Source organism: Pituophis catenifer, unplaced genomic scaffold, assembly GCF_029215685.1.
Source record: "Pituophis catenifer annectens isolate HBS135680 unplaced genomic scaffold, rPitCat1.0.hap2 SCAF_4, whole genome shotgun sequence".
NCBI classification, from domain to species: domain Eukaryota; kingdom Metazoa; phylum Chordata; class Lepidosauria; order Squamata; family Colubridae; genus Pituophis; species Pituophis catenifer.
The window spans coordinates 24861796-24875836 of NW_027256884.1; the positions used below are offsets into that span (position 1 = coordinate 24861796).

General features: G+C 44.6%; 1 protein-coding gene across 1 annotated transcript; it reads left to right on the forward strand.

The window, feature by feature from the left end:
* Positions 1-1562: 1562 nt before the first annotated feature.
* Positions 1563-13606, forward strand: RAP2A (RAP2A, member of RAS oncogene family). Its single transcript, XM_070942699.1, has 2 exons — positions 1563-1978; positions 13140-13606. The coding sequence occupies exons 1-2, from the start codon at positions 1665-1667 to the stop codon at positions 13375-13377; spliced, it is 552 nt and encodes a 183-aa protein (XP_070798800.1). The 5' UTR covers positions 1563-1664; the 3' UTR covers positions 13378-13606.
* The last annotated feature ends 435 nt before the right edge of the window (positions 13607-14041 follow it).

The following is a 14041-nucleotide window of genomic DNA, read 5'->3' on the forward strand; positions in this document are numbered from 1 at the left end:
TTTAATGGTGGACAGGATCACATGGCTTGAGTTCCTGAACAGAAAAAGGGGCAGATACAGTAAATCCTCGGGTTTTTATGCTCTCTCTGGCTCTGCATTTCTTGGGGCCCCAAAAGAGTATCCTGATTGGTTGTCAGACTTCCAGGGGGTGGGGGCCTTGCTGGCTGATGGTCACATGTGCTTCCCAGGTCACATGTGGTGAGTTTCTGCTGCTATTGTGTAGAGGGCTAATCCCATCTTTGGCAATTCCTACTATGGCTCTGCCTGAAGGAGGTAGATCTTTGTTATGTAGAATAGACTGGCCCAGGCCTTAATGGCCCATTGACAAAGGGTGGGGGGCAGGAAGGTGGGAGCTGCTTTGTCTGTAAAATATGCTTCTCCCAGGGAAATATAATATTCTGCCTTTTTCATATTTCCTAAAATATTTCACTCTTCCAGGAAAGGGGTGGGTGCTAACTTCCTACAGGGGGAAGGCCCCACTTTAATGAAAGCTTTCTAGTTCCCCCAGGGCAGGGGTCAGCAACCTGTGGCTCTGGAGCCACATGTGGCTCTTTCACCCCTCTGCTGCGGCTCCCTGTCACTCAAAATATGCGCCACAAGCGCCAACGTGCAGCACTCGGTGGCATGCGATTTATTGTCCTTTTTAAATCCCCGGTAGGCCAACCATGGATTAAATCCAAGAAAAGAATTAAACAGAACGTTTAATTCAACTACATATGCTAATTTTTTGGCCGCTCAAGAAATAGTCAGGCACGGGAAGGGTTTTGTGGCTCCCGGTGTTTTCTTTTCTATGGGAAACAGGTCCAAATGGCTCTTTGAGTGACTCCCTGCCTCAGGGAGTCGGAGCATCAGCCTCTCCCATTCCCGAGCGAGAGCAAAGCGTGACATTTTAATAACCAGGAACACGGAGAGAATCCCAAAAGACTCTTTTATTGTCCCGCTCCCGCGTGTCCAGCAGCAAGCAGCGACCCGCCGTCGTCGCCTCTCGCCGGCTTCATTGGCCTTGCTTCGGTTACATGCCCGTGAGGGGGGCGGGGAATGCCCTTCTCGACAGGAGGCCTTCGAAACGACGGGCCTCGAAACTTGCCCTGGCCTACAGGGGAAGAAAAAGGCGGGTCTCTGTTTCCTAGGCTACAAGGAGAAAGAGCTGTGGAGAAGGGCGGGTGGAGAGAGAGAGAGAGAGAGAGAGAGAGAGAGAGAAAAGAAAGGAAGGAAGGAGGAAGGCGAGCGTGTCGCTCAGCTTCTCCGGCAGCGCCCATTGGTGGAGACGACTCCGTTGCAACCACGTGACGGAACGCCCAGCTTCGATCCGATTGGTAGTTCCCTCGGTTACGGGCTATGAGGGGGCGGGAAGTTCTGCCTCCTGGCAGCGCCAGCAGCAGTAGTGCCGCTGCCGCCGCCGCGTTCGCTGTGGTCCCTTGAAGGCGGCTCCGGCCATCGGCGAGCATCGCCTGGAGCCAACGGCGGTCGAAGCGCTCCCTTTTCCCCCCCCTCTTTTGATTCCCTCCCGCCCTTGGATTCCCTGGTCGTTTTAAAGCCATGGCGGCGGCGGAAGATGCTGCTGTGGCGGCGGCGGCGGCGGCGGTGGTGGCGGCGGCGGCAGCCGGGTGACGCCCGAGGCGGCGGATGAGCGGCGGCCGACCGAGTTCTGGCGTGGGAAGAGGATGCGGGAGTACAAGGTGGTGGTGCTGGGCTCGGGCGGGGTGGGCAAATCGGCGCTCACCGTGCAGTTCGTGACGGGCACTTTCATCGAGAAGTACGACCCCACCATCGAAGACTTCTACCGCAAGGAGATCGAGGTGGACGCCTCGCCGTCGGTGCTGGAGATCCTCGACACAGCCGGCACCGAGCAGTTCGCCTCCATGCGGGATCTGTACATCAAGAACGGGCAGGGCTTCATCTTAGTCTACAGCCTGGTCAACCAGCAGAGCTTCCAGGACATCCGCCCCATGAGAGACCAGATCATCCGCGTCAAGAGGTGATGGGGGTGGGGGGGCGTGGGTGGGGGGGTGGGGGGATGGGATGGGATGGGAGGGACACCCCCCCCTTCCCCGCCTTTAACCCAGAGAGAGAGAGAGAGAGATCCCTGCTTCTTTCCCTCTTATTACTCCACCCAAAATCCCGCCCCCCTCCTTCCTTTGGGATCCTGGTGGCTGGTGGTTTCCCAGAAGCCTTGCTTGCTTTGCAGAAAGCATGGACCCATCATCCTTTCCTCCTCCTGATGGGGCTGCAACTCCCATCTGCTTTTTCCCTGTATGAATATCACATACAGGCACACACACACAGAAAGAGAGAGAGAGAGAGAAAGCTCAGTTTCCCAGAAGCCTTGCTTGCTTTGCAGAAAGCGTGGACCCATCATCCTTCCCTGCTCCTGATGGGGCTCAGTTTCTGTAACTCCCATCTGCTTTCCCCCTGTATGAATATCACACACACACACACACACACACACACACACACACACACACACACACACACAGAGCTCAGTTTCCCAGAAGCCTTGTTTGCTTTGCAGAAAGTGTGGACCCATCATCCTTCCCTGCTCCTGATGGGGCTGCAACTCCCATCTGCTTTTCCCCTGTATGAATATCACACACAGGCGCACACACACACACACACACACACACACACAGCTCAGTTTCCCAGAAGCCTTGCTTGCTTTGCAGAAAGCGTGGACCCATCATCCTTCCCTGCTCCTGATGGGGCTCAGTTTCTGTAACTCCCATCTGCTTTCCCCCTGTATGAATATCACACACACACACACACACACACACACACACACACACACACACACAGAGCTCAGTTTCCCAGAAGCCTTGTTTGCTTTGCAGAAAGTGTGGACCCATCATCCTTCCCTGCTCCTGATGGGGCTGCAACTCCCATCTGCTTTTCCCCTGTATGAATATCACACACAGGCGCACACACACACACACACACACACACACACAGCTCAGTTTCCCAGAAGCCTTGTTTGCTTTGCAGAAAGCATGGACCCATCATCCTTTCCTCCTCCTGATGGGGCTGCAACTCCCATCTGCTTTTTCCCTGTATGAATATCACATACAGGCACACACACACAGAAAGAGAGAGAGAGAGAGAGAAAGCTCAGTTTCCCAGAAGCCTTGCTTGCTTTGCAGAAAGCGTGGACCCATCATCCTTCCCTGCTCCTGATGGGGCTCAGTTTCTGTAACTCCCATCTGCTTTTCCCCTATATGAATTACACACACACACACACACACACACACACACACACACACACACACACATATTTGCAGTTCAGTTGCTCTGTGGAATAGTTCCTCTTATTCCTCCATACATCAAAATGTTCTGCCTGGGCAAATGCCTCTGTGATGTAAGCCCCATTGATTCAGCCTCGTTCTGACTCATGCCTGCTTTCATCCATCCATCTCTGCCTGCAGCTCTTCTTCTTTGAATGCTGCAGAGAGACTGGCCAATAGCCTCTTGCAGAATTCTGCACCTCGGAATCGCTATTGTCTAATCCATATCTGTGTTACCCAAATGTGCTGCCATTCACATTGAGTAAATCGATCTTGTCATTCTTTTTTATCTTATGGTTATTCATCCACGGAGCGCCTTGCATACAGCTCTCTCTGTCCTCTCTGCCCTTGTGTATATTTAATTCTTTTTCCACACACACAGAGCTTTCGGTTCCTCCTTCCATCTACTTCCGGTGCTCTGTATGGTATCTCCATCAGCCTACACAACCTCTGCAACATGCCCCTAAGAGTGCTGTGTGTGTGTGTGTATATATCTATGTGTATTTATATTTTATTACATTACATTCCTCCCCACATGTTGTTTCTCACACCTCCTTCAGGTTGTTTTGATGTATGAATTTTGAACAATCTGAATTTTTCTGCTCCATAGATCTTGACATCTGTACCGCACTCTCCGTTCCTGTGTTGGTCATGTGTTCACACTGATATGTGCATACATGAATGATTTTATCTTCACATTAAACCAGTTGTTTTGGATTTCTCATTTTCTACAGCTGAATAGAATTTTAAAAGTTGTAAAAATGAATTAAGCGTCAGAACTACTGTTAATTTCGGAACAAATTATTTAATGGGGTACTGGAACCCTCAATGTATTGAACCTGAAATTATGGTCATAAATCGTGGTGGTTTAACAAGTCATTCATTACATGACTGGAGCTGATTTTATGACATTTTTTGTGGTAGTCATTAAGTGAATGCTGTATTAAGAAAATCCATTTTACCCAATGTGTGTTTTTTGCTGGAAATTGGCAAAAAAGGAAACAATTACAGCCATATGACTGCAATTCATTGCAAACAACTTTAAATGTGAGCCAGTTGCCAAGCATCCAAAAAGCTATTACATGACTGTGTGGCCATGATAACTTTGAAATCGTATTATAAGTAGCTTTTGTTCAATGTAACTTTGAAGCAACCAGTGATAAGTTGAGACTATATATAATTCTGAACAAATGTCTGTCCAGTCTCTTCTTGAAAATGCCAGTAATGGAGCACCAACAAATTCTGGAGGTAATCCATGGAACGGCTTACTTCCAGAAATTGTGGATGTTCCATCACTGAGTTTTTCAAGAAGAGACTAGACAGCCATTTGTTCAGAATGATATAAGGCAGTTTTCTGGACTGAGTGCCCAAAGTACACATGTGCGCACACAAATTTGTGTGCGCATGCCCAAACTCCCAAAATGCAATGTATGTGCAACCTCCACACATGTGCCCTGCCCCCGTGCATGCACCCTGCCCCCATATGCGCCCCAGCGCATGCGCAGCAGAGACCCGAACACCAGCTGGCTGGCGGGAGGCGTGCACACATGCGTAGCAGAGCTACGGCTCTGGGGCGATGGCTCACGTGCCATCAGAGCGGGCGCTGCGTGCCACCTCTGGCACGTGTGCCATAGGTTTGCCATCACGGATATAAGGTCTCCTGCTTGAGCAGGAGGTTGGACTAGGGACCCTCCAAAGTTTCTTCCAACCCTATTCTATGTTCCATGTTCTGTATATAAAGGGTTTGTCTGGCAGAGTACTGTATTTCAAGTAACAGAATCTTTTCAAAATACACCAGTTTTGATTTATGCTTTCTATTGGATGTACCTGTGAGCATAATTTGGCTTTACTAATGTTTCTAGATTAATAAAGTTGTGTCAAAGCTCATCTGGAACTTGCAGCCTGAACTGTGATACTAACCAGCCTATTTTTAGAAGAGTTTTTTTTTTAAAAAAATCAAAGTTTTATACAACATGGTCATTGGCTTTTTAAAGACAGCTTTCAAAAAAAAGGATAGGTACTTTTTAAAAGATAGTGAAAATAGTTTCCTAAAGTATAAAGTCAGAAACTAAAAGCAATAGAGAAATGGGAGACTTTTCTAATTCGTTTTAGGAGATACATCTTATCTCAAAGGTACTTTTTCAAAAGGAAGCTGGACTGTTTTTTCCTTGAGGAAGATGTTTAGCTTCTGATCCAAGAAGCTTCATTGGTTTTGGCAGGATGGTGGAGGCGATGGAAGGAATAGTTCTGACAGGATGGGGTGGTGGTAGAAGGATGATATTTCTTTGCAGTCATCTGGTTGTTAGTAAATTAATCAATGAAGTTTCTTGGATGAGAAGCAAAATGTCTTCCTCAAAGAAAAAACAGTCCAGTTGCCTTTTGAAAAAGCACCTTTGAGACAACTCTGGCCTGGATGACTGAGAGTCTCCACAAAGTACAAGCTAGTTCATCGAAAACCCATATAGTCAGTTATAGTCAGGTTATATAACCTGACTATAACTTATACTATAAAGATACGAATCAAGGTTAAATTCTGTAATAAAAAGATAGGGAAGACCCTACATTGCAGAATTTCAATTTTTATCTCTAAGGAATAAGAAACTGGTAAAATAGTCTCACTTATCCAACCTTATGTATCCTAGAACGGGGGTCCCCAACCTGTAGGCTGCGGCCCATTACTGAGCCGTGGCGTATTTCTAACTAGGCCACAGGCTGGCGCGTGCATGTAGCCTGACTCACATGGGCGGATGTCAGCGTTCACAGCCCCACTCACGCAAGTGACGGGTGCCGTCACTCGCAATCCGACTCCCAGAACCAGCGGGCGCCAGCACTCACAGTTTCACCCGTGCACCCACCACTCATACAAATGAAGCTTTGCGCGCACCTGCCTCTTGCACAAAACCATCCCCTCTTCCCGCCTCCCTGGGCCGCAAATTCAGCCGCAAACCCGGAAAGGTTGGGGAACACTGTCCTAGAATGCTAAAGCAGAATTTCCCCCGGCTAGTATTTGAATAGGGGACCATTAGGAAATCCCAGCGCTACAAAATAGATTGCACTTTCTTAAAGAAACCCAGATGACAGAGGCAAAGTACTCACATATTTTTGCAAAGAGAATTGCATCTATCCATTAAATGACAAGGAATTCAAATGGTTGTTCAGAAGAACATGGTGGATATGCTGATAATTCATGTAATTGTAAAATGCTTATAGACAAGGATCAGTTGAACAACTGAATAACTTTACTTGTTATACAGCAGTACCTTGGTATTCAACTGCTTTGAATCTCATCGAATTTGGTACTCAGTGCATTTTGGTGCGAACATTTTCCCGATACTCATCATTTGTCTGGTACTCAACACACAAGCTAGAACTTGTCGGTGTCAGCTTCTTTGTGACTCACTACCTTACTCCTTATGGAAAAAACTTGTTTGGTACTCATCCGGCCTCCCAGAACCAATTAATGATGAATACCAAAGTACCACTGTACTGTAAATGAAGAAAACCATAGTAAACGCTGAGGCAGTGGCATTTGTATTCTCTGTTCGGAGTTGTTACTGCATCTTATTTAAGAAAACTTTGTAACTATAACACAATATTATACTGAATTAGGGCATCCTGACATCAGTTACCATCACTGCTTGTTCTCTGAGTTGCAGCGCCAGCTTTTGTGGGGATCCCCAAGTTTGGAAATGCTAAAAAAGAATGTTTTTTTGCTCCTTCTCGTATGGAAAGCAGAAAAAGAAGATGCAGAGTGACAATTTAGTGTATAATACAGGATGTGCTTCTCATGCTCCCAGATTTTGATGTGGAAGCATTATTGCAGGTAGACAAATAATCTGAGAAGAAACTCGTGCCTTTGCTTAGGGAGCTGCACATGTCTCAAATTCCCTGAACCTTTGTCTTCAAAGCAGTGATTTCGTGGCTTAACACCACGAAAGAGAAAAGTCTGCAGTTTTATTTGCAGAATTCAGAATAACTGAGTTGGAAGGGACCTTGGAGGTCTTTCCCTGCTCAAGCAGGAGACCGTATACCATTTCGGGTAAAAGGCTGTCCAACCTCTTCTTGAAACTGTCCAGTAATGGAGCACCCACAACTTCTGAGGGCAAGCTGTTCCACAATTAAATCAGTTTTGCTGACTAACAGGAAATTTCTCCTTAATTCTAGTTAGATCTCTCTTTGTTAAGTTTCCGTCCGTCGTCTTGTCTTGCCCTCAGATGCTTTGGGGAATAGGTTGACCCTGTCCTATGATGGTCCCTCAAATATTGGAAGACTGCTATCATGTCACCCCTACTACTTTTCTTTGTTAGACTAGATGGTATGTTCTCCTCTTCCTGTTTTACTTTCTCACAGATCTGTGAGCTTGTTTAGGCTCCCCCAAGGAGCTTCATGATTGAGTGGGTCTTAAATCAAAATTGGTTATCATAGTGTAAAGAGTGAAGGTTAAGAAAAAAATACTTGAGGGAAATATACTAATTAACATGGACATTTGATCCTGAGGTTTTTATTTCTGGACTTCCCAAAATTTCTGTTTTTTCAAAATGTTATACAATATGCATTTGAACATTTTTTTTCTAAATTGAGTTAAAACGGAATCAGAATTACTTAACCTTGAATTTTTATTATATGCCACCGTGCTGCTTCATCTATGATAGATGGGATTGGACATATATTTTTCTCTCAACATGCATATGTTTAGCTGGGATATGCAAAAATCTTTAGGTTCTTGACAATCTAGAGTTAGCAGGGTATAATCAGTAACATAATGTGGGGGATACTGTAGGAGGAAGGCTGTATTAATCTGTGGTAGCAAAACATTAGGAAAAAAACACCCTAACATTTTTTCCAACAGCATGTTTTATTAAAAGGCATAAGCTTTTGTGAGCTGCAGCCTTTTAATAACATTTGATAGGTAGAAAAGTTGCTGCCAGCCCCTCCTGGTCATGGCGAAGAATTCTACTAAAATGAAAAGAATTGACATTTTGTTTTTCTAGTTTGGTTGACATATATGTAATCCAACACAGGACAGATAATAGCATTAGAAGTTTAGAGAGCAGCAAATATCGTTCCTTTCTTCAAAACTGAGTAAGTGTATTTGACAAAAAATTCTGGTCAAAACTCTAAAACAATATACAGTATTAAGCTTGACCGTAAAGCAGGGGTCCTCGAGCTGCAGCCTACTACCGGGCCATGGCCTATTCAGAACCAGTCCGTGTGAATGGCGGGCCAGCTTGACCTGTGCGAGCAGCAGGCCACCACACGTGCACAGCTCAACTTGTGCAAGTCAAGCTGTGCGCACGTGTGTGCGCGCCAACCCACCAGTCGTGCAAGTCGAGCTGTGGCGCATGCATGCGCTGGCCTGTAATTCATGCGACCCGATTCCCCTCTCCCTCCCCGGCGGGCCTCCAAGCCACAAAAGTGGGGGACCGCTTCCATAAAGGACTAATTCTAGATGGGAAAAATGCCCACAATCTTGACACGGTTGTTTTAATACCAGGAAATACTAATCAGCCAAAGTCATGAGCTACAAACAGACTTTCCCAAGTAGTTGGTAATGTCACTGAGGACTCATCTTGGTCAGTCTGATGTGGTAGCTGGGGCATTATCTACTTTGTCTCCCTGAAAATAAGCCCGGGTCTTATATTAATTTTTGCTCCAAAAGACGCATTAGGGCTTATTTTCTGGTTGGGTCTTATTTTTGGGGAAATACGGTACTAAATGCATCCATCTGGCTGACAATCTTAACTGGGGTTATTTTTGGGGGTAGGGCATCCTACAAGCATCCTGAAAAATCATGCTAGGATTTGTTTTCCGGTTGGGTCCTATTTTCGGAGAAACAGGATAGCTATTTTATCCAAGATTTCTTTTGGCCTGTAGATTCTGAGGAAATGGGGAGTGTGCTCTCTGATTTGACCTGTGTTGCTTGTAGATCTGAGCCATGAATCTCCTGCTCCTGCATAGAGTGGTTAGAGGATGGCAATGAATGTAGGAGGCTGTAAGTGCCTCTTTTGCAGATAGGGCAATGCTAACCTTTTTTTAGCCAGCCAGAAGGAACTAGAGAGTGGATCCCATGTGCAAGAAGGAAGATGTGCAAGCTCTGGGCTCCTTTAACTTACTCAGAGGAGATGTAGGTTTTTTTTTTTTAATTTGATTTATATGCCGCCCTTCTCCGGAGACTCAGGGCGGCTTACAGCGCGTTAAGCAATAGCCTTCATACTTTTGTATATTTTATACAAAGTCAGCTTATTGCCCCCACAATCTGGGTCCTCATTTTACCTACCTTAGAAAGGATGGAAGGCTGAGTCAACCTTGAGCCTGGTGAGATTTGAACTTGCAGTAATTGCAGGTTTCTTGTCATACAATTAACAGTGGCCACCCGTTTGCTTTTGCTCACCCTGAAAAGCCATTGATTGGTAGAAACTATCAATGACAACAATAGCTCCTCCCTCTACCTCCATCAAGGAAGCCAGACAGCTGCCAAATTATTATCACTTCATCTTCTTTAACATGTAACATGCCTCCTCTGTTCCACCAGCATGAAGATGGGAAACCCAAGAAATTCAAAATGAAGGGAAGGAAGGCAAACCCAGGTAGGTTGGTACAGGTCCTAGCTGAGCTATTTAGATCTAGCAAAAGGCCACAGGAACTCCCAACTGCTGGACAACAAGATTCTTTGGTAGTTTGGCACACCCAGACTGGAAAGATAGTGCCTAGAACCGAATTTTATTCTCCTTTCACTGAGATTCTCTAAGAAAGCAACCAAGTTCAGAGAGAACCCAAGGAGTCTTCAAATAAGATTCTAGAGAAGACAGAGTCTCAGACCAAGAAAATCTTGGGATGATTCCCGTTCTTCTCCCATTTTGTAATCTTTGGAACATTATGATTGCTATGCTTGAAGCAAAAGAAGAAAGAACGGGCTTATTAGATATGGAGGGTCAATGCAGGAGGGAGGGAGTTAACATCCTGTTCAACCCCATCTTCTAAATAAATAAATAAATATATAAGTTTAATTAAATAAATAAATATATAAATTTAATTAATTAAATATCTTCCTAATGTGGTGATGAACCCAAACCCAGACTAGTGGGCAGGAACAGAAACTATGTGGTGCCCCAGAGATTCATCCAATGGTTCATTCAGACTATGAAGAGCAAATTTTAGGGCAAGAACTTGAAGAGACCAGAAGTAGCCAGTAAAGATATTCTATAACTAGCGTTGGACGCCCCTGCTTTGCTATGAAACTATGTGCTCGGGTTTGATAAATTGACACTTGCAGCCTGAAACTTAATGTAGAATGTGTAACTCCGTAGCATCAGAGTGTGTTAATATAATGCAACTGGCAGTTGGAACAGAGGGGGAGGGGGAGTAGAATGTCCCAGCCTGCAGCATCCATCGGTATTCATCTGGCTAGCATCCTGTCAGTGTGTGAGAGAGTTGAGGGGTGTTTGGAAACTCACACAGTATTTGCTGTGCGAGCAAGAAGGAGACAGGAAGGAGGCTGGCCATGGCTTAGCTCAACTGTTCTGTAGTAAAGCTGCTTGCTGCTGTGAAAGTAAAACTGAAACTGAAACTCCTTTGCTTATGTTTTGCATTTGGAACAGATTTGTTTTCAAGTGGGGAGGGGGAGTAGAACTCCTTAGCAGCAGAGTGTGTTAATAATAATATAGGAAATACTAATGCTCTGATGGTCATTTCGAAAAATCTTTTCTTAGTGAGCACCTAGAAGCCAAGAGGAACATACGTGACAAATTTCAAGTTTGTAGGCTTTACAGTTCTGGAGATTTCGTGATTAATGTGTGAGTGGTTTTCACTTTTATATATATAGATAAGGTAGTGAATATCAAATCTATTAGGGTCTAGGACAATGGAACACGTCTACCTTAACACACCCACTTCATCTCGAGACCCCCACCGTAGATTACCCAACACGGTCATTCTTACTCGACTGGCTCTGCATCAGCAGTCCTCTCCCACCATTGGTCCACCAGTGCTCTAACCCCACCCCTTCATCCCAGGTTTTTCACAGAGGGATACTTTTCTACGGCCAATTGGCTGTGTGGGATATTTAAACGCACCGGGTCTCCCCGTTGACTTTGCTTGTCAGAAGGTTGCACAAGATGATAACATGACCTTGGGACACAGCAACGGTCGTAAGTATGAACCCAGTTGCCAAGCGCCTGAATTTTGATCACATGACCATGGGGCGGCTACAAAGCTTGTAAGTGTGAAAAAGTCACAACAAGGTTTGCTTGCCCTTAAAGCTAAGTGATAATGGACGAGTTCATACATTACAATTAATAAAAAATGAACAAATTGTATTACACTGTTGCATGAACCATCTTCCATGGAATAAAGATGATTGTTGTATTTTAGATTGAACTACTGCATATACAGTATATCAATCATTACACTTGTTTATCCAAAAACATTTGCAAAAATTATAGAGATATTGGCAGTATTTTCTTCATTAGCTTATTCAAGCTTTTATACTAAGAGACATTATTTTGCTAGTTAGAACATTGAAACTGTTGATGATTGCAAAATTAGAATTCTAAAAAGATTCAGTGTTGTTTCATAGAGTTCATGAAAATAATTGCAGTGATTCAATCTGGTGTCTGTCTACTTTTTATCATGCTGATATGTACAATACTTAAGCAATGCTCGTGTATGCAAAATGGCAATTGCAGTAGCACTTAGAGCTCTCTCTAAGTGGTTTACAGAGTCAGCCTATTGACCCCAACTATCTGGGTCCTCAGTTTAGTCACCTTGGAAGGGTGAGTCAACCTTGAGGCGATGCGAATCAAATTGCTAGCAGCCAGCACTCAGCAGAAGTAGCCTGCAGTACTGCATTCTAACCACTGTGCCACCATAGCTCAAACTAATATACTCTGTATGTGCCCTGGATTATGGATACTGAATTTCAGTATTTTGATGTCAGTATTGAAACGTGTAGGATATTTTTGTTCCATTCAATCATATCCAATTCTCAGAGACTTATCTGGATAGGTCCGTCCAGTTTTCTTGGCAAGTTTTTCAGAAGTGGTTTGATGGTTATACTGAATGATTTGATTGTTTGGGTAACTTAGCTACTGAATGTGTCATGTTTTTAATGTGATTTTATAGGTTTTTTTTATTTGTATCTTCTTGGTGGTGGTTGTTTTTTTGCTGATTTTTAAAAATTATTGTAAGCCACCCAGAGTCATGCATGTGAATAAATCTCAGTTTTAGGGGCTGCAGAAAAACAGTTCTGAAGTTGAATACCTGCCTCTGGAGTAAAACCAGGGGTGGCTCCTGGGGGTTCAGCAGGGTTTAGGTGATCCTCTAGCCAAGTATCTCCGGGGTTCAGTGAACCCCCAAATGCCACCCCTGGCAGGCCACGCCCACCCCCTCCCCCCCAGGAGTCTCCATGTGGCCCGTTCATCATTCCTGGTAAGTATAGGGGCCATGCAGAGGGTCTGGGAGTGCAAAAAATGGCCTTCCTGGAAGGTCCTGAAGGCTGGAAATGGGCTCGTTTCCGACCTCCGGAGCCCGGGGGAAGCAGTTTTCGCTCTCCCAGAGGCTCGAGGTAAGCCTCCGGAGCCTGGGGAGGGCGAAAAATGCCCCCCCACACCATGGTGCAGGCATCCCACCATGGCCACGCCCACCCAGCAATGGGGCAGCGAACCCGTTGCTAAAGGATCTGAAGCCCATCCCTGAGTAAAACTTTAATGATCTGTCCTCTAGTTTGAAGTTTATTAAATGAAGCCTTTGTAGAAGACTGTGCTGAAGACCACCCTAATGGCTGAGAGCAGAGGCCATTTTGACTTGCTTTTATCTTTGCAAAGATGCCCAAAGACTTCAACCTTGTTTGTTTACCTCTAATTGCAGATATGAGAAGGTCCCTGTAATCCTGGTTGGAAATAAAGTGGACTTGGAGAGTGAGCGAGAAGTTTCATCCAGTGAAGGCAGAGCCCTGGCTGAAGAATGGGGTTGTCCTTTTATGGAGACGTCTGCTAAAAGCAAAACCATGGTGGACGAGCTCTTTGCAGAGATTGTCAGACAAATGAACTATGCCTCTCAACCAGATAAAGATGACCCATGCTGCTCTGCATGTAATATACAATAGCATTCCAAGGATGGGATTGGACCTAATTTGCTGTATTTGGGTAAGGTGACAGAATAGACTATTTCACTCTGTGATTTAAAATTGGTCAAAAATTCAAAGTGGAGTAGCACTGAACCTCCAAGTGAAAGATAAATATCGATCAGTTTAATTAAAAAAAAAAGAAATTGAGAAGCTTTATTTTCCTGCAGCACATCTTCTGCATGTTCTACTCTCTGGCTTAGCCAACAGATTACAGGGTGAGCACAATCCGTGCACATTGGCTTGTCAGTTAACAGCTACTTGCTTTAAATTAAGAAAAGTTTTCGGTGAAAAGGAGCGCACCAGCAAAGACCTTTTGCACTCTGCCTATTATTCTGTACTGATAAGTAAAGATTTAACAAAAGGTATCTACTTACTGAATTTCAGGACTTTTATCACTTGTGGCCAAATCAGTCAAATATGCTAATTTTATTTTTGACGCAAGTGTTGATCAATTTATTGGCAAGCTAATCTACAGTTCTGTTATTTCCTTTACATTCATTATTTTCTGTGATCCCATGATGCAAAAAGGAAAATGCTCCATCAGTACTTGAACGGAAAGAGAGAAGCTCTGGAAAAAAAAAACAAAAAAACCAACAGCTTGTAAAGAGAACACTGAAACATTAAAATATGCTAAATATTCTTC